Source organism: Mus musculus, chromosome 2 (genome assembly GCF_000001635.26).
Source record: "Mus musculus strain C57BL/6J chromosome 2, GRCm38.p6 C57BL/6J".
Lineage (NCBI taxonomy): Eukaryota > Metazoa > Chordata > Mammalia > Rodentia > Muridae > Mus > Mus musculus.
This window is the reverse complement of record NC_000068.7, coordinates 34,804,301-34,826,283: the sequence shown is the minus strand read 5'-3', so window position 1 is coordinate 34,826,283 and position 21,983 is coordinate 34,804,301. Positions and strand designations below refer to the sequence as shown.

Sequence of the window (21,983 nt, the reverse complement as noted above, 5' to 3'; positions counted from 1 at the left end):
AGCCGCTTCCGCCCGACGCTGGGCGCCGGAATGGCGCGCGGAGATGACGCAGCAGCACCGGAAGCCGCTCCCCTGTGAGGCTGCGGACCCAGAGCAGCGGCCGTAGGTCCAGGTCTGTATTTGCGATTGGCCGGGCCGGGCTGGACAGGAATCCCCAGCGCCCGCGGCGTTACTGACCCGCCGCCCCGGCCTGTTTTCTCCCTTTCCCCGCAGGCGCCATGGCTGTGGAGCGGACCCGGCCGCTGCGACGCTCTGGCGGCCCGAGCGCGCCTAGTCGGTGTGAGCCCGGCGCGAGGTCCCGGGCCCCGGGGCGCTCGCTCAGGTCAGTGCCGCGCGGAACACGGCTCCAGGAGCAGGGGACCAAGGGAGTCACGAACGGGCTGAGAGACTCGGAGTTAATTTTAGACAGGAAAATTAGAGCTAAGAGTTCCTGCCTTCTGGTGCTTCGGTTTTTCCTAGCCGCGAAACGAGTTAACATTGATGCCCCAAGGCTAGCACTTTAATTAATTAAAGATGATGAAATGTGGACAGGTGGTTTATAAAATGCAGAACGTAGTAGTATGTGTAGGAAGGCACCATGCTTGTGTGTATGCCTTGAAAACAGGTGTGTATTTGAGATGATGCTTCTTTTTAAAAGGGGAGAAATGACAGTATTAGTACTACATTATAACAGTAACTGGCATTTATTGTAGGCTTATAGTGTGCCAGATACTGTACAGAACGCTGTTTAACCCTAACAATCTTGTAGGTAAAACAGTACCAGGCGACAGTTTACAAGTGAGGAAATTTGGCTTGAAACACAAGAAATGATTTGCCCATGGTTACCCAACAAGTGAAATTTCAGAGCCCGTGTTTTATAAACATTATTTGTATTCTTTCAAAGGTTTAAAAGATTAGTCTCTAAATTAATGGCTTTTAGGCCAAGGGTGGTTGTGGACTCCAGCAGTCCCAGCACTCCAGTCTTGTGAATTGTGAGACCAGTCTGGGCTTCACTGCAAAAGCCTGTCTCAAAAAACAAAATAAAACAAAAAGCAAAACAAAAAGGAACAGTAAAAACAATTTTCTAAATATCACAAGCAAAAGGAGGAAAAGATCTTTACAATAGTGTAGTCACATGGTTTTAAATACAAAAAGATGTTTTGTTAAAAGGGACTTCATCCCTTTTCTTTCCAGTTCTCTCTTGAAGCAATATTTAATCAGCTTCCTCAATATTCACAGAATACTTTTCTGTACACATAATCCTCTGTGTAGACCAGACTGGCCTCAAACTCACAGAGCCTGCTTCTGCCTCCGAGGGCTGGGATTAAAGGCATGTATCACCACGCCTGGCCTACCTTTTAACTGGTTGTGAAAGGGGAGGCAAGGAGACAACCTTCCCAACAACAATGAGTATTTATTTTTTGTTCTTTAAAAAAATGATTTTTAGTGTGTCTATATGTCTGTGTCTATGTAGGATGTTGGAGGGAGCATGTATATGCCAGTGTGTGCGTGCGTGGTTTTGCATACAGCTTTATGGAGTCAGTTTTCTCCCCCCAAATTTACGTGGGTTTTGGGTATCCAACCCAGGTCATCAGGCTTTTCAGTAAGCACTTCATCTCACAGGCCTGAAGCCTTGATTCCTTACCTGCATAGGTTATGCAGACTAGAAGGAGGGAAAACATTGAGTTTACACCCATAATGCCTTGCCTGTAGAAGATGCAGGTGGAGATTGGGTACTACTGAGCTGCTGCTCCTGTGTAACTCTGGTTGAGCCACCCTGCCTCTTGGGCCCTAGCCTCTTTGTTGGTAAGGGCAGTAGTATTGACTTCTTCTATGAACCATGTTAGAATCAAGCGTGATATTTTTAGGCGCTGCTTCAGTTATTAGGACCAACATAAATATAATTGCTTAGAAGCAGAAACCAAATTCATGCTCTCATCTCCCAATTTAGGAATGTTTATCATACTACACATTTCCTCAGAGCTTTGTGATTGTTTCTGTTGAGGACTGCAGAACAAGTTAAGTGTTTACATTGAGAAGGGTGAGAGGCACAAGATAGCAAGGGGGGTGTGCAGAAAGAAAAGAGCTAAGGAAGCAGTTAGCGGCTTAGATGTGCCGTATCACTGCAGCTTTTCTGATTCGCACACTGCTAAGTTAGAATAGCTTCTGTTTTACAAATGGAAGCTTAGACTTTAGTTGAGCATTCCATGATCACATATTTCCCAGGTTGATCTCTAACTTAGTTATCTTGTAAGGGCAGCCTCTAAGAAGCTAAGATTGTATGTTTCACTGTGCCAGCATCATGGAGATTGTTAATTTGCTTTATCTTACAGGCTACAAGGACCCTCATGGCTCTGTAGGGAACACAGTTAAGAGCTGTCACTAGCTTATGTGAGGCTTATAAAAGCAAACTGTAGCCTTTAGCAATCCATGTTCTAACAGACAGTACTGTAAAGGAATGGAATACCAGAATACCCAAGGCACACAGCTTAGCACACATTTGTTTTTTCTTTCCTCACATCTTTTTGCTTCAACATTTATTGTAGAACCAAATTTTGTGATCTGGGTGGCAGGTCAGGTTGCACCTAGTAGCATAACTGATACAGAGGTCACAGCTCCAGAGATTTGTATATGTTATATGTTGGTGCCATTCTTGTAACTTCCCAAATAGAGTGCATTTAGGAAGTAAATTACTAAGGAGGTAGTTTTGTAATGGTTTGAGTGGAAGGTTGTATGTAGACTAGAATACTCTTTATGAATGAATGTTCTATAAATCTTTTTGGTGACAGTGCATGTGGCATGTGTTAGACTTAAAAAGGAGCAAGTCACACACTAACATGTTCCTCTGACTTGTTTACTATATCATGATTTTTAAAAATATGTTTTCTGCTGGGGAGTGGTGGTTCACACCTTTAATCCCAGCACTTGGGAGGCAGAGGCAGATGGATTTCTGAGTTTGAGGCCAGCCTGGTTTACAGAGTGAGTTCAAGGACAGCCAGGGCTACACAGAGAAACTCTGTCTTGAAACCCCCCCCAAAAAAAAACCCAAAAAAACTGTTTTCTTAGATGTATTTTCTTTTGTGTACATGGGAACTTTCAGATATAGCATATTAACTGTAAAGTAAGCATAAATTTGTAATGCCAATTTTACACTAATTTTTAATACTACATTTATTATCAGTCTTGCTTGAAAAATCTTTTTGAACAGAACTAATATAATATTTTGATGTGCCACAGGTAAATATTTCCATAACCTTATGGAGAGAAAGGACTTTGAGACATGGCTTGATAACATTTCTGTTACATTTCTTTCTCTGACGGACTTGCAGAAAAATGAAACTCTGGACCACCTGATTAGTCTGAGTGGGGCAGTCCAGCTCAGGCATCTCTCCAATAACCTGGAGACTCTCCTCAAGCGGGACTTCCTCAAACTCCTTCCCCTGGAGCTCAGTTTTTATTTGTTAAAATGGCTCGATCCTCAGACTTTACTCACATGCTGCCTGGTCTCTAAGCAGTGGAATAAGGTGATAAGTGCCTGTACAGAGGTGTGGCAGACTGCATGTAAAAATTTGGGCTGGCAGATAGATGATTCTGTTCAGGACTCATTGCACTGGAAGAAGGTTTATTTGAAGGCTATTTTGAGGATGAAGCAACTGGAGGACCATGAAGCCTTTGAGACCTCTTCGTTAATTGGACATAGTGCCAGAGTGTATGCACTTTACTACAAAGATGGACTTCTCTGTACAGGTAAGGAGCCTGGGGGAGTTATGGGGGAGGGGAAGCAGTGCTCTTTCTTTAATAACTTACAAGGGTTAATCCCTTTAAGCTCCTCCCTCTTGAGAAGAGCAAGTGTTGACTACATGGATATTGGGAGTGGCATTTCCTCTGATTAGATGTCCCCATTCCCCTCATGCTCTTCCCCTGGAGAAGAGTCATTTCTATAAAGATTTATGAGAAAAGTTTTAGACATTCTCTCTAGTATAATGTGAATCAGAAAAGTGTAGGCTACTTCTTATTTTCGTTTCTTTAAAACATTTTACACTGGGTGTGGTAGCACATAACCTTTAATCTCAGCACTCAGGAGGAGACAAAGGCAGGCAGATCTTTAAGGTCAAGGCTAGCCTGGTCTACAGAGTAAGTTCCAGGACAGCAAGTGATACACAGAGAAAACCAAAACAAAAATACAAGAAAAAAAAAAACATTTTAGGTCTAGCAAGAACATTTTAGATGAATTGTTTAACCTGTCTGTGTTTGTTTCCTTGCCTTGAAAATAATGGGAAGGGACAAATTCTTTCCTTGCTCAAAAATCCCATGACCCTAAGAATTCGATGTTCAGGGGCTGGCGAGATGGCTCAGTGGTTAAGAGCGCCGACTGCTCTTCCAAAGGTCCCGAGTTCAAATCCCAGCAACCACATGGTGGCTCACAACCATCTGTAACGAAATCTGACTCCCTCTTCTGAAGTCAGCTACAGTGTACTTACATATAATAAAGAAATAAATCTTTAAAAAAAAAAAAAAAGAAAAGAAAAGAAAACATTGACACAACAGTCAAAGAAAATTAAAAAAAAAAAAAAAAAAGAATTCGATGTTCAAAGTTTGGACATGGCAACAAAGACCACTGGATGGTTTTGGGTTTTTGTTTTGTTTTGGTTTTTATGGTTTTTTTTTTTTTTTTAATCTTTTATCGATTGTTTCACATCACTGTGTCCCACTCATCTCCATTCCTTTGAATCCAACCTCTGCTCTTGCTACCTCTCCACAAAAGACAATCTCTCACACACAAAGCATACACATCTCATCATGGAAGCTGTAGGGTGTTATAGTGTATTCTACCATATATCCCTCTGTCCACCCATCTTCACTTGCAAATGTTCATTGCAATGAGTCTTTGGTCTTTGAGGTCTCTGGCTTCTGTTGTGACGGGACTCCTCTTGCAATCCTGTTGTTGCCCCGTATCATGACAATCCTGTAGCTTTAGATCAGCAAGACCAGCCCTTTCAGGTTTTCCAACAGTTGACAGATGATGTAGATTTTGGGGTGGGTCAACTCAAAGCCTTGGATCTGGGCCTGGGTGGTTGCTGGGCTGGTAAGCTTGCCAGCTCTCCCACACCTGCACCACTAGGATGAGCTCTCCAGCACTGCTCCAGATAGGCCACTTATGGTGACAGGAGGCAGGCCAACTCTCCTGCTCTCATACCCTCAGGGCTGGCTTACTTGCATCCAAGTCTCCAGAGCCAGCACCTCTGTGCTGCTCTGTTGAAGCACAGGGCCCAGTCTCCCCAGTGCTAACAGCTGGATGTTTTTTACACTAGGCATTAAGTGTGACGTGCTGTTCTGTACGGTCCAAAGAGTGAGCTACCATAGCAGTGCTTTCAGTATCAGATTTAGCACTTTAGGTATGTAGAATTAATAGAGCAACCTAACTGGGAGAGCAAACATAAGATAACACTATCAAGTAGAGGGCTTACAAACTTTGAGCAGAAATCAACTGGAGAAGCCCACTTGAGACAGCCATCTGGCTTTCCCAATTAAGAGTCCTATAGAGTGAGACTTCTGAGTAAATGGTGTAGCAGATAACATCATCAAATTGGATGCTAACAGCATCCCTAAGAAACTGACTAGGGGGGCTGGTGAGATGGCTCAGTGGGTAAGAGCACCCGACTGTTCTTCCGAAGGTCCGAAGTTCAAATCCCAGCAACCACATGGTGGCTCACAACCATCCGTAATGAGATCTGACTCCCTCTTCTGGAGTGTCTGAAGACAACTACAGTGTACTTACATATAATAAAAATAAATAAATTTAAAAAAAAAAAAAAAAAAAAAAAGAAACTGACTAGGGAAGTTGAGACAGTTTGTTTTTCCAGTTTTCTTTCCAAGCTTCTCAAGGGATAAGCTTGCCTGGCTGAATTTCTGTCTTCACATTCCCACTGCAGGCATTTTTATATTATAACAGTAGTAAGTTTGGTTAGAAATAACTTACTTTCTAGGTATTCTGAAGGATAGTCTTTTAAACACCCTTAGTAGCTGCTTGCTGTTTTTTGTTTTGTTGTTTTTTTTCTTCTCTCAGTTATAGAGCCAGGGGGTCAACTTGTTCTTGAACAAGGTGCCTTGGAGGACACTTGAAGTAAATGTTCTGGATGTCTTAGTCACTTTTCTATTGCTGTGATAACACACTGTGGCAGAGCAACATAAAAGAAGGCATTTAATTTGGGGCTTATGGAGCCGCCAGAGTCTTTGACCATGGCCAGAAGCACAGCAGCAGGCAGACAGGCAAGTACTGTCTGGAGTAGTAGCTGAGAACAGGAGGCAGAAAAAGCTAACTTGGAATGGCTTGGGCTTTTGAAGCCTCAAAGCCCACCCCCAGTGAGATACCTCCTCCAACAAGGCCACACAGAACCCTTTGCAAACAATTCTACCAACCGGGGACCAAGTATCCACTTATGAGAGTAGAGGAAACATTCTTATTCAAACTACTACACTGCAGGGCAGGGCAGGACAGGAGAGCCTTTACTCTCAGAGCTCACTTTCAACATTTTGGGGGTTTTGTTTGTTTGTTTTTTCCAGTTTCTCTGTGTAGTCCTGGCTGGCCTCAAACTCAGAAATCCACCTGCCTCTACCTCCCAAGTGCTGGGATTAAAGGCGTGGCCATCAATACCAGGCTTAGTTTGAGGTTTCTAATGGCAGCATGCATGAGACTTCACAAGTGAGAGAAATATGTGTTAAAAGAATTATGTTTGTCTTTTAAGTATTTTTATGTGCATGTCTGTGTGACCTGGAGAGGCCAGAAGAGTGTCAGATTCCCTAGAGCTAAAGTAAGCCTTTGAGACCTCTCTTCTTGTGAGCAAGAAGCAAACTCAGTCTTCTAGAAGATCACTAGCATTCTTACCCATTGAGTGCTCTGTCCCACTTATTTTGTTTCTTTTTTTTTTTTTTCCTGGTTTTTTGAGACAGGGTTTCTCTGTTTAGCTCTGGCTGTCCTGGAACTCACTCTATAGACCAGGCTGGCCTTGGACTCAGAAATCCGCCTGCCTCTGCCTCCCAAGTGCTAGGATTAAAGGCGTGCGCCATCACCACCTGGCTTATTTTGTTTCTTAATATCTTTAGTTTTCATTGTGGGTGAATTGTGGAATCCTGAATTTGGCAGTGAGTTTATGGAGACTCTCAGATTAGCACTTTGAGAAAGCAGTGAGATGGTATTATCAAAGAAGGTGATGGCTAACAGCTGTACTGAGGTAATTCTCCCTATGTTTTGCAGTTTATTTCTAAAAAGGATTTATTTATTTATTTATTTTATATATGTGAGTCACTGTTGCTGTCTTCAGACATACCAGAAGAGGGCATCAGATCCTATTACAGATGGTTGTGAGCCACCATGTGGTTGCTGGGAATTGAACTCAGGACCTCTGGAAGAGCAGTTAGTGCTCTTAACCGCTGAGCCATCTCTCCAGCCCCCTTGCAGTTTATTTCTAAAAGATAGAGATGAAACTAGTAGACTCTGATAGTCAGTAGCTTACTTATTTTCTTATTCATTTAGAAAACAATGTAGGCGAAGCAGGGCAGTTCTTTGTTCAGAGGGTAAACATGCTCCATCAGGAAGATGACTTAATGTAGGTGAAAGTCTCCCTGAGGACTGTGCCAAGTCACAATACTTGCCTTTCCAGAGTGCAGCTTTGCTCCATCATTACTGGGTAGGATTCAGGGATGAGGTGGCTAGATCTAACTTTGCAGGAGAAGCCTCAGTCTAGATATTTGTGAAATGTACTAATTACTTTTTAGTATTAAACTTTATCTAGATTTTAAACACTGTTTGGGTAGTGTTGAGCTTATGAGCAGTAGGTCTGCTCTGGATTGAGTGAGAAAAATGAGAGCTGTAACAGCTCGAGTAGAGAACGTGAGACTGAGGGTGTAGCTCAGTAAAACAGTAGTCTTGTATGATGAGCACAGTTGATGCCCCAACTCCACCCCCACCAAAGAAAGAAAAGATAGTTCCTATTTTTCAGACAAACAAGTGATTTCTGCATTAGGGAAAAGTTAGTGCTTGTTTTTTTTTTTTTTAATATATTTTTTATTAGGTATTTTCCTCATTTACAATTCCAATGCTATTCCAAAAGTCCCCCATACCCTCCCCCCCACTTCCCTACCCACCCACTCCCACTTTTTGGCCCTGGCGTTCCCCTGTACTGGGGCATATAAAGTTTGCATGTCCAATGGGCCTTAGTGCTTGTTTTTATACAAAGTATTTATTGATGGCCCCCACTTACTGTAGCAGGCACTTTGAGTACTGCCTTCTCCAGAACATCATCCTTTTGGCTTTGCCTGTCAGCAGGCTAATGACAGTGCAGAAGCCAACATCCAGGAGTCTTGTTTGTACATGGTTAGAGACCATATGATTCTCTAGCATCTAACATGGGAATTTCATATCTGTGAAATAGGAACAGGGGTTGGCTTCTCAGAATCTCATAGCAGGAAAATCAGACCCTTCCCCCACAACGCTTGGTTTTAGCATTATTGGGGGGGGGGTGAGTCTCTAGTGATCCCATAATTCTTGTATTTTGCATCCCTGCAAAGCCAACACCATGTAGACAGCACTGCAAGTTCTCCCCCTGGTCCCACCCACAGCTGTGGTGGCTTTTCTATATGTTGGTGGTTAAAACTAGGAAGACACTTCCCTGATATTTATTTTCCAGCTGAGAATTCTTCAATGGTGTTTTCAGTTCAGGTTCTCTTTTTTGCAAAAATTAGGTTTTCACTTTCAAATAAATACCTGGCAGAACTATTATGAGTGAGTGAGTACCTTGTAAAGTGGAATATTGCAGGATATGTAGCATTCTTGGCCTCTGTCTAGCTGATGCCAGCAATGCCCCTCGGCTGCACCATTCTAACAGCTGACACTATCCATCAGTTTCTGAAATATACCCTTAGGAGATAACCATCCAGTTCTCTTTCAGAGCCCTTAGGCTCTGAGCTGCCAAGGTAAAAGTCTTTTTTTTTTTTTTTTCTTTAAAAAAGACTTAGTAAGTACATTGTAGCTGTCTTCAGAATAAGGCGTCAGATCTCATTACAGATGGTTGTGAGCCACCGTGTGGTTGCTGGGATTTGAGCTCAGGACCTTTGGAATAGCAGTTGTTACAGATGGTTGTGAGCCACCGTGTGGTTGCTGGGATTTGAGCTCAGGACCTTTGGAATAGCAGTTGGTGCTCTTAACCACTAAGCCATCTCTCCAACCCCAAGTTAAAAGTCTTAACCCAATACAGCTTAGGTCAGGTTAAATCAGTCTAGAAATAAGGTACTAAGGAGAAGTGTAATTTTAAAAAATTAAAAAGGAATGTTTGAATGTAAGAGCAGCTGTTACACTGGACAGAACTTGATAGTGAATTGACTATTGTCAGAAATGGCTGGGGTTTCCAGCTCTGTCCTAGGAGGATAGTAGTACTAAAAGCAAGGTTAGAAAATGACAGTGGATTTGAGATAATAAAAGAAGTTCAATTTGGGATCAACTAAATTTATTTACTTGTTGGATATCTAAGTGGAGATTCCCGATGTATTTGAAAACACAGGGTGAGAGCTTTTAAGAGTAACCAAGACAACAGAGAAAAATACAGGAGTAACTTCCTAGCTAGAAGAGTGAAACTTTTAAAATTATTTTTTATTTGTATCTTATGTGTGTGGGTGTTTTGCCTGTATGTCTGTTTGTACACCATGTGATCCCAGTGCTTGTAGGAGCCAGAAGAGTGTCAGATCTCCTAGGACTACAGTTGTGAGCTGAACCCCAGGTCTCTGCAGGAGCAGCAGCAAGACCCCTGAGCTATCAAGCCCTCAAAGTTTAAGTTTTGAGCACATTAACTTACTCATATTTTAGATTTCTTTCTCCCTTCCTCCCCCAACCCCTTGTTTATTTGCCAGATGGAGATGTGGCTCAGTGGTTGAGAGCACTTGCTGCTTTTGTAGAAGACCTGGGTTCAATTCCCAGCACCCACACAGTAGCTCACAATATCTGTAACAAGGGGATCCAACACCCCTTTCTGGCTTTCACAGGCATTGGTACACAGACATCCATACAGGGAAAACAACTATATGCCAAAACCTTAAAAAAAATTCCAAGTGTGTGTCTCTGTGTGTGTAAAGGTCAAATGACAACTTTGTGGAGCTGGATCACTCCTCCTGCCTTTCCATGGTTTCAGGGACTGAACTCATTAACACTAAGGTGGAGCAGCAAACACCTTCCCCTGCTGAGTCATCTTGCCAGCTGCCATCTGTATCATTCCAGCAAGTTAGAACTTGAAAGGTTTTTTTTTTGTTTTGTTTTGTTTTTTTTGGTTTTTTGAGACAGGGTTTCTCTGTGTAGCCTTGGCTGTCCTGGAACTCACTCTGTAGACCAGGCTGGCCTCGAACACAGAAATCCGCCTGCCTCTGCCTCCTGAGTGCTGGGATTAAAGGCGTGCAACACCACGCCCGGCTTAGTTTTTTTAACCACAAAATCTTTTCCTCAAACACACCAAGGCTTGGCTTAAAAGTCAAACTGGAATACAGTTGAGGAGCTGGTTGTACCCGAGCCTGAGGCATGTTGCAGGATATCTGTGTGTTACGGAGCACAGCTGTAATCTCGGTGGATTTCATCTGAAATGTTTTCTCTTTTATGCCTTTGTATTTGCTGTGGGTTTTTATGTTTCCCACTACTGACTGTGAATGATATTTCACCTTATACCTGTCAGACTAAGGGCATTGAGAGCAGGAAGTCCATGCCTGACATAGACATCTTACACACAGATGTTAACTGAGTGAAATGCCAGTTAAACACTGGCCATAGAGCAGAAGAACCTCATTCTTTCTGTGCTCTGCTGTGCTGCACAAGAGCCACAAGCTCTGCTGGGTTCTTGAACTGTGGCTTGTTCAGATTGAGTTATGAAATGGGAAATGGCAGAATATAAAAGAACAAACAGCGCTGTGTTCATATGTCCATACTTTATTTGTTACATGATGAAGTATTAGCACTTTGACAAACTGAATTAAATAAAATACTTTTTTTTTTCATTTTCTAAGTAACTATTAGAAGACAAATTATACATGATTCCTATTGGGTACACTGTTGCAGATCTCTGGTTCTCAATCCAGGGTTATGGATGGTGGAGATTTGCCTGATAACTTTTCTGAGGTTATAGGGTTTTAGTTCCATGACTTTAAATGAGAATGCTTTAGCTTCCCATCTGTGTGGGATCTGTCTTTCTATGCTTATTTCTGCGTTTTCTGTGTTATTGTAGAACAACTTATATATAACCTTGCACCTGCTAGGCAGGCATTCCACCACTGAGCTGTGTCATCAGTGCTCTGTGTATTTCAATAAAGATCCCTTGGTGATCCTAAAAGTTTCCAATCCATCACAAACCACCAGCAAACTCTACCCCTCATTTTATAGAGAGGGGAAACAAAGATCTAAATAGCTCCACACGGAAGTTTATAGTCTTTTGCAAGGAATAGTTATTTAGCCATCCTCTGAAACACTGCCTCTTAACTAAAGGGGTATTTTTTTCCACCCCTTGGCTTTCAAGACAGGTTTTCTCTGTGTAGCCCTGGCTGTTCTGGAACATACTATGTTTTTTTTTGTTTTGTTTTGTTTTTTGAGACAGGGTTTCTCTGTGTAGCTCTGGTTGTCCTGGAACTCACTCTGTAGACCAGGCTGGCCTCGAACTCAGAAATCCGCCTGCCTCTGCCTCCCAAGTGTGGGGGATCAAAGGCGTGCGCCACCACGCCCGGCTCTGGAACATACTATGTAGACCAGACTGGCCTTGAACTTGGAGATCCATTTTGCTTCTGCCTTCCAAGCACTGAGACTAAAACAGTGTGTGCCCCCACTGCCCTGCTAGATTTTTTTTTTTTTTAAGATTTTTATGTGTATGAGTGTTTTGCCTGCATCTGTATCTATGCCACGTGTGTTCTTGGTACCCTCAGAAGCCAGATGAGTGCATCAGATCCCCTGGAACTGGAGTTACAGATGGTTGTGAGCTACCATTTGGGCACTGGGAATTGAATCCAGAGCCTCTGCAAGAATATTTGCTCTGAACCTTAGAGTCATCTCTCCAGCCCTAGTGGGTTGTTTTTGTGGCCAATTTTATTTATTTCACCCTTTGAAAACTGGGTTGTTGGCGCTTTCCTAGAATACAGTGTCCAGGACAGAATATTTAGTGTTCCTCAAAATTGTCTTTTGTTGAGCCTCTAAAAGTAAATTTTGAGACAAAATATAATATTTGGGATTGCTCAATTAATAAAAGTTCAGTCCTGAAATTACCATCATGATTAGTGTAACCTTTTCATCAGAAGCCATGCTGAGTCCTACTTTCTTGACTAGGAACCCTTAGGAAAGAAGAGACACACATAATTATGAAGCTGGGATCAGGTGGGGTTCTCTAGCCACAGTAACTCGGAACTTCAGTGTGTTTATTAGGTACAAAACACTGGGAAAAATTACTTAGTCTCAGTAGGAGGTGTCTTAGGCAGCCAGTCCCAGACTGAACAACTAGAAGATGCTGCAGTTCTTAGTCTCTGCACACATTGGCCAGTTGTTTGTAACCACTCACATTCATTCCCAAGGAAAACTTTGCCTCCCTTTTAGTTTGGCCTGTATGTGGTTTTGCCAATTTACCATGGGCCAATTGGTCTTAAGAGTCATCGACAGGCCTTGCTCATGTCACACATTCATTCTGGACTTCACTCACTCAGGGCTACTGCTGCTTCTTCCTTACAGACAGAAAGCAAGCCAATTTTTTTCCCACAGAATTTAAGATCTTTGTGGTTTTTATATAAATACCTGTGGGTAATTTATCCCTAGTATTTATTGAGGTTTCAAGATGACTCAAGAAATTAAACAGTTATCTTACGTACAGAGTTTTCTGGCAATCTGAGGCTTACCTTTATCCCATCTTAGAATGCACTGTGCTTTCCCAGTTAGCATTCCTTTAAGCTCAGGACTGAGGAAATAATCATACAGGTGTAAAGTACAGCCACAGGCAAGATGAACCTAATCCATTAGGAAATTTTTAATAGCCAGACATTTATGAACTGTTTCAGGTGGGAGCACAAAGGGATGTTTTATTTAATGTCATCCTATAGCCAGAAAAATTAAGGGAAAAAGACAAAGAGCTTGGATTCTGTCTTAGTAAATTTAATGCCATTTTGAGGCCCAAAAAGTCTCAGTGTCTTGTCTGCACTCCGGTTTACTATGGGACCCCTCTTTAGGGGACAGACTTTACTTCTTTAGGGTGTTATAGGTCATACTAACCTTCCTGGTTTTTCTCTTCAAGGGTCAGATGACTTGTCTGCAAAGCTGTGGGATGTAAGCACAGGGCAGTGTGTTTACGGCATCCAGACCCACACTTGTGCAGCTGTGAAGTTCGATGAACAGAAGCTTGTGACAGGCTCCTTTGACAACACTGTGGCCTGCTGGGAGTGGAGTTCCGGAGCCAGGACCCAGCACTTCCGGGGGCACACGGGGGCGGGTGTGTTCTCCTTTTTCAAGAATCTTTACAGTTACTTTAGCCATGCCTTGTAAGACTAAGAGTCAAATATTTAAGGTGGTTTTTTGTTTGTTTGTTCTTTTGGGGGGGGGTGGCGGCTTGCTTACTTGCTTTTAATCTAGCATTTTCTCTTTTTAACCACTGAAGCTATTTTCTTGCATTTTAGTTACTTACATTTGGGATGTATTTGCTTTTCTTTTAGCCTTGTAAACACTCTTTATGTATGCTGGAAGGAGCAGCTGTCCTTCTCTCCCAGTGCATTTCTCTCTTGCTACACAGTCATATTTGTTTTTTAGTGGACTCCACACTACTACACTTAGACATTTAGACCACTCCACTTACAAATTTAGAGCTGAAAACCCCTGGGCACAAGGTGGTTCACTGACTGTATGATCTTCACAGAGTACTTGCAGTTAGTGGTTGGCTGCTAAGTGAGTAAAACAAGCAACACCCTGGGCTATCAGGATACCTTGTTTATCCCGAGTTTCTTAAGTTGTACCTGATGCTTAGTATTTTTTTTTTTATCTAACTCTTACAAAACACTCCTCCAATTAAACTCATATTAAAAAAAATTTTTTTAATCTGTTCTTATTTAGAAATCTATGGTTTGTAGCCAAGTGTAGTGGAACACACATTTAATCCCAGCACTTGGTAGACAGAGGCTGGCAGATCTCTGGGTTTGAGGCCAGCCTGGTCAACATAGCGAGTTCCAGGACAGCAGAGCTATATGGAGAAACCCTGTCTCAAAAAGCAAACAAAAGAAAAATCTATGGCTTAGTACAGACCCCATCCATTAGAGTAATACCACACAGCCTAAGGACACCACAGCTTCTAGGTGATTTCATTCCTTACCTCTAAAAAGGCTTCTTGACACCTCTGAGCTTTTAATCCATGCCTTTGCTGTCTGCTCTACCTGAAGCATCTTTTTATTTTCTTAATAAACTATACACATCCTTCATGTCCCAGCTCCAATATGTTATCTTCTCTGAAGTCCTATCTGATAGCCTGGGCAGATTAGTCATTATCTTCAGTATTTCTCTAGCAACAGGTAACCTTTAAAAACAAAAACAAAAACGTAACTTTTCCCTCAGAGTTTTTGAAGACCAGCATCTTCATCTTTAGGTCCCCAATATCCTTTGAGTTTGATAGACATTTAAAAACAGATATTGAATATTCACTGCATGTTTTGAACTAGTTGCTAGGTGTATGATGTGAAGAAATTTAGACACCACTGAATGGATGACTAAGTCTGACTTCTAAGATCCTTGTTTTCTCTGCCCTGGCCCTTTAGGAGCCTGAGTGTGCTTTACTATCACTGCAGATCTTAAAAGGGGTGTCTGGGCTGCTGTTTTCCTATAAACTACCTAAGGTGTATGTGTGGTATCAAGCAGGCAAAAGGGGATGCCATCATTTCCATCTCACTGAAGCTAGCACAAATAGGAAAAAGTGAATTCTTTGAGTTATCCTCAAAGCTTTTTCAACCTTAGGATAAACTATGGTAATAATAGTTTTGAAAAAGATTTTCTTTGTATCATAAAATTGCTAGTTTAGTAGTTCAGCTCTTAATGTGCCCTGGTTAGGAAGTTATGTATTTGTACAGCTAAGAGAATAAATGTTACTGTTTTTACAAAGATGCAGTGACAGTGAAGCGTGTTTTTAACTTTATGTTGTATGCACTAGTGTTCAGTGTGGACTACAGTGATGAACTGGATATTTTGGTGAGTGGCTCTGCGGACTTCGCTGTGAAAGTATGGGCTTTATCTGCTGGGACATGCCTGAATACACTCACTGGGCATACTGAATGGGTCACCAAGGTAGGAAGACTGAGGAATATCTTTGGTGCCAGGCTCCCCACTGGTGGGGAGTGGAGGATGGTAGACCTGTGTATATTGTAGATAAATTATAGTGGAATAGATTCACTCACTGAGCATGGTGGTAATACAATAGTGACAAGTATGTAAAAGCCACTTTTATCTGGGTATAGTGGTACATGTCTGTAATCCTGACACTTAAAAGGCAAAGGCAGAAATACCAGGAGTACAAGGCCAGCCCTGAGCTACATAAAGATATCCTTAGATTCAGGAACTATAATTTTTGTTTCAGAAAAAATAAGTGTTTGCAAGATAGGGATATAGCTCAGTGGCAGATGGCTTGCCTAGCATGAGGCTCTGGGTTTGATCCTTAAGACTACAAATAGACACAGAGACACACACAAACAAAACCCAAAAACACAACAATGACTATAAACAAAACCCCCATCACCAACAACAAAAAAATTAAGTGTTTGCAAAATGTGAGATAAGGAGGGGGTAGGTGTTCAGTGGTAGAGCCTTGTACAAGGCCATATGATAAACCCAGCACCACCATGACAAAAATATAAGGGAAGCAAAGAAGACAGAGGAGTCTTTAACAGAACACTGGGATGTTTTCAAAACAAAGCTGTTGTGTTTTAAATACCGTATTGGTGATGGATATGTTATGCAGACACGCTTTTCTTAAGAACATTGTGCTATTTTCTAAGAGGCTGAGTATGTGAGAGTAAACAAAATAGACCTTGGCCAGATCTGATGGATTTAAATTTCATAGAAATGGTTATTAGTAAAACTGTCAAAGAGAACTCTGTATAATTAAGTTCTATGAAGGAGACACAGTGAAGCATAAGGAAGTCTAGAAACTAATTAGGACAAGCATTTTGAGAAGGGTAGAACAAGGTGACTAGGAGATAGTTGTGGAAGAAGCAAATAAGAGCGTGGTTCATATGGAAGCCCTGAAGGGCCAGCACAGCCATGCTATAGAGCTGAGAGCTAGCCTCACATGAGTTAGTGACCATAGTAAAGTTGGTAGATGCTGGAAGTATATTGGGAAAACCACTGGAGGTTGGTTGGGCCATCTAAAAATTTCTCCGAATAGGTAAAAGTAAGGTCAGGGCAAGAGGATAGGGAACTGCTTGTTCATTTGTTAAACATAGAAATTGTTTATCATGGGCAAGTTTAATGGGTGTGGTTTCAAGATTTTGCCTGTGATATGGACAGGTTCCCCCTTTCATGACCTGAGCTCTGTCATCTGTATTTTAAGATTACTAAGCCCTAACAATAACAGATGACCCTAAGTGCTGTGGAATTTTGCCTTCTCTTGTTATTATTGTTTGCATGGTTCTATTTGATCTTCACTGCATTTACTTGGAGTAAAGTAATGGGCATTTTGCCTTGTATCTTACAAATGAATAAACTAAAAAGCAGCATAAGTCTGGAATATAGCTCAGTGGGAACTCTGGGGTCACTTTCCAGCACTAAATGTACCAGTTACATGGTCTTTTCCAGGGCTGCATAGTTCACCAGATCTCTGACCAGATTATATATTCTTATTCTCAGTTTGGTGCTTTTTCCTTTGTAGTGCACCTACTCATGAAGACAGATCACTTTTGTCTTTATCTGTGTGGACATTTTTCTGTTCATTATTTAAGAACTGGGTCATTTTAGGTGGCCATGGTTGACCTGGACTCACTATGTACATCACAGTAGCCTTGTTCTCACAGAGATCTGCATGTCTCTGCCTTCTACTTGCTGGGGATTAAAGGCACACACTTCCACACTTGATTCCTTACATTTGAGTGTTTGTGTGTGTGTGTGTGGGGGGGGGGGGCGTGCGCGTGCACGCACGCACATATCTGTGCCTAATAACAGCAGAAATAAATAATAAACCTGAATATATTACTGGAGGTCAGACTGGGGCCTGTGCATGTTAGACAAGTATTTTCCCATGTTACATCCCAAGTCCACACCTTACAATTTTACAAATTAGTCCTGATGTTAGCACTTCCAACTAAAGATAAGATTAAATGTCCCCACCAGAAGATGGTGGCACATGCCAGCACTCGGGAAGCAGAGGAGGGTGGATCTCTGAGTTTGAGGACAGCCTGGTCTACAGAGCGAGTTCCAGTACAGCCAGGGCTACACAGAGAAACCCTTCTCGAAAAGAAAAGAAAAAAGAAAGAAAAAAAATGTTCCCACATCTATTAACAGAATTTGGGTGTAGTAAAAATGTTAGAAGTTAAACCTAAAGTTTCATGTTATATATTCTAGTATACAATAAGAACTTAAGCTAATTTTCATATTTCAATTTAAAAACAATATAAAATTAGTACAGGAACAGAGTGAAAGGTTCTTTGTATAATGTAAAAATGTTTATGCTTGTAGGTGGTTTTGCAGAAGTGCAAAGTCAAGTCTCTCTTGCACAGCCCTGGAGACTACATCCTCTTAAGTGCAGACAAATATGAGATCAAGGTAAGTTTTCTTCCTCTGTAATTTATCTCATTAAAGAAAAAAGAATACATATAAGAACTAAAAAGGGAGACTACTGCCAGGGCGAAGTCTCCCCCCCCCCCTTTCCTGAAACTAGGTTCCTTTGTGTATCCCTGGCTGGTTGTCCTGGAACTCACTCTGTAGACCAGGCTGGCCTCAAACTCAGACATCCACCTGTCTTCTTCCCTTAAAGGCAGGTGCCAGCAACACCTGGCAGTTCAAGTCATCTTACACCCATTGGAAATGGTATGATTCATCTGTCTGTATGCTGAGCAGTTTCTGTGGTTTGTAAAGGAAATAAATCAAGGAGGCTAGTAAGAGTTAGTACCCGAGTTTAGATTTCCAACACCCATTAAAAAGGCTAGGAATGGTGCTGAGGAGGCAGAGATAAGAGGATCCCTGAGACTTGCTGGCCAGATAATGTAAGCAAATTGAGCTGCAATTCCGTGAGAGATCCTATTTTAGAAAATAGGGTGAGAGTGATTGAGGAAGCCACCTGACATCCACCTAGACTTCCATATGAACTCATAACTGTGCACAAACACTGGCATGTACACACACAAGAGCAAACACAGAAAATTGTTTTCCACACATTCTACTGTTTCTTTTTGTATTTTCAGAGGGCTCAGCCATGTAGCCCAGACTGAACTTGTAATCCTCCTGCCTCACAACTTAAGCACTAAGACTCTTAAGGCTCATGCCTCATACCTTCCTCATTTTTTAGATATAAACTTTGATTTGCTTTAACAGTTTGCTAATAATTTATAGGACATTCATGGTTTGTTTGGTTTTTTTTTTTTTTTTTTTTTTTTTTTTTTGCATTTTAAAACTTTCTTTGTAGTGGGCATTATCTTTATTTAGAAAGGTTAAATAGTTTACCTAAGACCATATAGACTCAGGACTTAAGCCTGTGACTCTTGACTAAAACAGAAGTCCTGGCACTATTCCCTTTTTGTCTATTAACAGGTGCCACTTTTGTCTTTCTTTCTTCAAGCCACATTGTATAAACACCAACTTTTCTTTAGTAATCACCATCCCCCCTTTTTAGATTTGGCCAATTGGGAGAGAAATCAACTGTAAGTGCTTGAAGACACTGTCTGTCTCTGAGGATAGAAGTATCTGCCTGCAGCCAAGACTTCATTTTGATGGAAAATACATTGTCTGTAGTTCAGCCCTGGGTCTGTACCAGTGGGACTTTGCCAGTTATGATATTCTCAGGTAATGTTTCCTTAGGCCAGCATGTGCTCTGTGTTAATTAGAAGTTTTATGCCCAACACATGGTAAATGATAGGTTAAAAAAATGGCCCTCCCTTCCTAATGTCAAATTCAAATCTGGGTGGTGGGGTGGTGGTGGTGATGGTAACTTTTCCTTTGAACCTAGTTCTGTTTTCTAGAAGTTGTAATGGGAGGCCTTCTCTATCCACACTCTGCTGTTTGACAGTAATAATGTGTTGTTTCCCTTCCTGACATTCTGTTTTGCTTACTCTAGCTCAGAGGTTCTCAATCTTCCTCATTTTGTAGTGACACCAGCCATAGAATTATTTCATTGCTACTTCATAACTATAACTTTTGCTACTGTTATGAATCGCAAACATCTGTATTTTCCAGTGGTCTTAGACCCCTGTGAAAGGGTTGTTCTACTCAAACGCTGCTCTAGCTATTATCCTTGGCTGTTCTTGCTTCACCGAGTTTACCAGCCACCCCCGTTCTAGTTGGCCTCTTAGACATAAGCTGGTCTAAGATATTGCTGGTGTCCTTGTTAACATCTAAACTAACCTCCCAACCAAAGGAGCCTAAGGAGGTTGCCGTGGGAAAGTGTAGACTCCAGACAACATCTGACTTGTCCTGTCAATCTGGTGCTTGACACAGGGAAGCTGCTTTGATTTTTGTTTTTCTTTTTTCATTGGTGCATATATTGCATTAGGTCTCCCATTTTGTGTCTTGGTCATTGGTATTTGGGAACTGCCACCCTATGAAAGCTGTGACTGATTTTCCAACTTAGCCAGTTGTTTCTAAAACCTATGAATCCATTGTTAATAGATGCTTATAAATTCCCAGCAGTTTTTACTATCTCTAGCTAGTAGTATTTTTAGAGAAAAAGCCATTTAGACTTGTCCTGAGGATGAATCAGGCTTCATTCTGGTTTTCACCCCTAACCAACAGATTCTGTGAACTCCTGCCTGGGTGTCAGTTTCTAAGTCTTAAGAGTGCAAATGATTAAATAAAGTGGTTTTTATAATTTGAATTATAAGTTAACCTGTAGAATCCTTTCAAGCCTGGATGGATATTTTGTGTTTATCAAACATAACACCTTGCCTCTGCTTGTCTGTCAGAGGGCAGGTTTCTTCTTCCCTGCTTTTTGTAAGTAGGCTAACTTTTATCCTCATGGTATTCTTTTAATCAAAAATTCTTATTAGCTCTAAATTTGCTTGGGAGTTTTAAGTGTCTCCAGCCATGTTTCCTTTGCCTCATGACCCTGAACTCTCCTCCTTATAGGGTCATCAAGACACCTGAGGTAGCAAACTTGGCCTTGCTTGGCTTTGGAGATGTCTTCGCCCTGCTGTTTGACAACCACTACCTATATATCATGGACTTGAGGACAGAGAGCCTAATTAGCCGCTGGCCTCTGCCAGAGTACAGGAAATCAAAGAGAGGCTCCAGCTTCCTGGCAGGCGAAGCGTCCTGGTTGAATGGATTGGATGGGCACAATGACACGGGCTTAGTCTTTGCCACCAGCATGCCTGACCACAGTATTCACCTGGTGTTATGGAAGGAGCATTGCTGACACCAGGAGCTACCACCGCTGACTGACTTTGGGTGCCAGGGCTGCGGGTTTTGGGTGCAATGTCTATGGCAGCCAACTGCATGAACCAAAGTTCTCACCTAAAGGTATCATCACGCAGTGCACAATCATTTATCTGTTTGCCAGGGCTGGGGCGGGGAGGGCTTGTTTACTGACATACACCGCAGCATGCTAATGGGATACACCATTGACTTCATTTGTACTTAGTTATGTTGGTCAGTGTAAGAGAGGTTGCATTTTTGGATTTATCTTTCTGAGTGGAATATTGAGTAAAGAAAGTTAAATGATTCACTAATCTGCTAATTGGTTGCCCATAAAATCACATGGAGTCTGTTATTAAAGTTTTTTTCCAATAGCCTTTGTTCTTTGAAATTGAAGCAAAGGTGCTATGTTATAGCAACTTTTCTCACATGGGGTTTAGATTTTAAAAGAGCCATTGTTAAAACATCTTTGAATTCTGTGACATTCATTAACTTTCTACTAGATCCCTTAAATCTACAAATGTCTTCCAACACAGATCTGAGTCTGCTGGTTGACTGCACTGGGCTATAACCCATAGTTCTTGGCAGAGGCAGGGTTGGCTATGTTAAGATATAAAGGTTTTCTGAAGCTTTAGTTTACATGTAAAAAGCTAGTCCCTAACTGGCTGGTGGCACAGGTGACCTGGAGTGATAAAGAGCTCTGAGCTGGAAAATGAGTGTCTGGCATTACTTCAGTCATGTGCTTTTTCTGGCTTGTTTCCTCAGATGTGTGATCGGCTAAGATTCCTCTAGGCTAAAATATACACTTGTACACACATAAATACACTGACAATAAAGCAGATTAATCTGATAAAAACTATTTAAAACTATTTCCAGGGCAGGGAATTTCCCTAATTTTTGATTAACTACTAAGAAAAAAATTACAATTTTTTGGTGTAGGCTGGAGAAATGACTCGGATTAAGAGCACATACTGCTCTTGTAGAGGGCCTGGGTTCTATGACCAGCACTCATGTCAGGTGTTTGCAATGTCAGATGTTTACAACTGCTTATACCTGCAGCTCCAGAGAGATATAACGTTGCCTCTGGAGGTGTGTGTGCAAATTCCCCCCCCCCTCCCAGACAACAGTAGATATGAATTCAGGGCCAGCCTAGTCTGTAAAGTGCATTCTGGAACAGCTAGGGCTACACAGAGAAACCAAAAATAAAATAAATCTAAAAGCACACAACAGGAACTGGAGTGGTTCCAGTTAAAAGAGCTTACTACTCCTACTAAGACTAGGTTCAATTCCCACCACCCTCTGCTCTGCCAGCACCAACATACACATGTTGCACATAAACTCACACAGGTACGCTTACACATACATAAATAACACATCTTTTTTAAAAAATTCAGGGCTGGGAAGATGGCTC

General features: G+C 41.7%; 1 protein-coding gene across 10 annotated transcripts; it reads left to right on the top strand.

Moving 5' to 3' along the window:
• Window position 1: 1 nt before the first annotated feature.
• Fbxw2 (F-box and WD-40 domain protein 2) lies at window positions 2–21,920 on the top strand. 10 transcript variants are annotated; one of them, XM_006498117.4, is made up of 8 exons: window positions 2–112; window positions 214–604; window positions 3,217–3,726; window positions 13,275–13,469; window positions 15,168–15,301; window positions 17,684–17,770; window positions 18,837–19,006; window positions 20,285–20,946. In XM_006498117.4, exons 2-8 carry the CDS (start codon window positions 514–516, stop codon window positions 20,571–20,573), a joined length of 1,476 nt encoding a protein of 491 aa, XP_006498180.1. In that variant the 5' UTR covers window positions 2–112; window positions 214–513; the 3' UTR covers window positions 20,574–20,946. The 10 variants fall into 10 exon arrangements, with proteins under 10 accessions (XP_006498180.1, NP_001158242.1, NP_038918.3 ...); NM_001164770.1 differs by having other exon boundaries at window positions 49–112; window positions 214–322; window positions 3,309–3,726; window positions 20,285–21,920; NM_013890.4 differs by having other exon boundaries at window positions 49–112; window positions 214–322; window positions 20,285–21,920.
• The last annotated feature ends 63 nt before the right edge of the window (window positions 21,921–21,983 follow it).

Excerpts from the sequence above, each read along its gene's own strand:
- Fbxw2 (XM_006498117.4), top strand. The coding sequence starts at position 514 with ATGATGAAATGTGGACAGGTGGTTTATAAAATGCAGAACGTAGTAGTA. Across the intron at positions 605-3,216 it reads TGTGTATGCCTTGAAAACAG|GTAAATATTTCCATAACCTT; the intron begins GTGTGTATTTGA and ends GATGTGCCACAG. Across the intron at positions 19,007-20,284 it reads GCCAGTTATGATATTCTCAG|GGTCATCAAGACACCTGAGG; the intron begins GTAATGTTTCCT and ends TCCTCCTTATAG.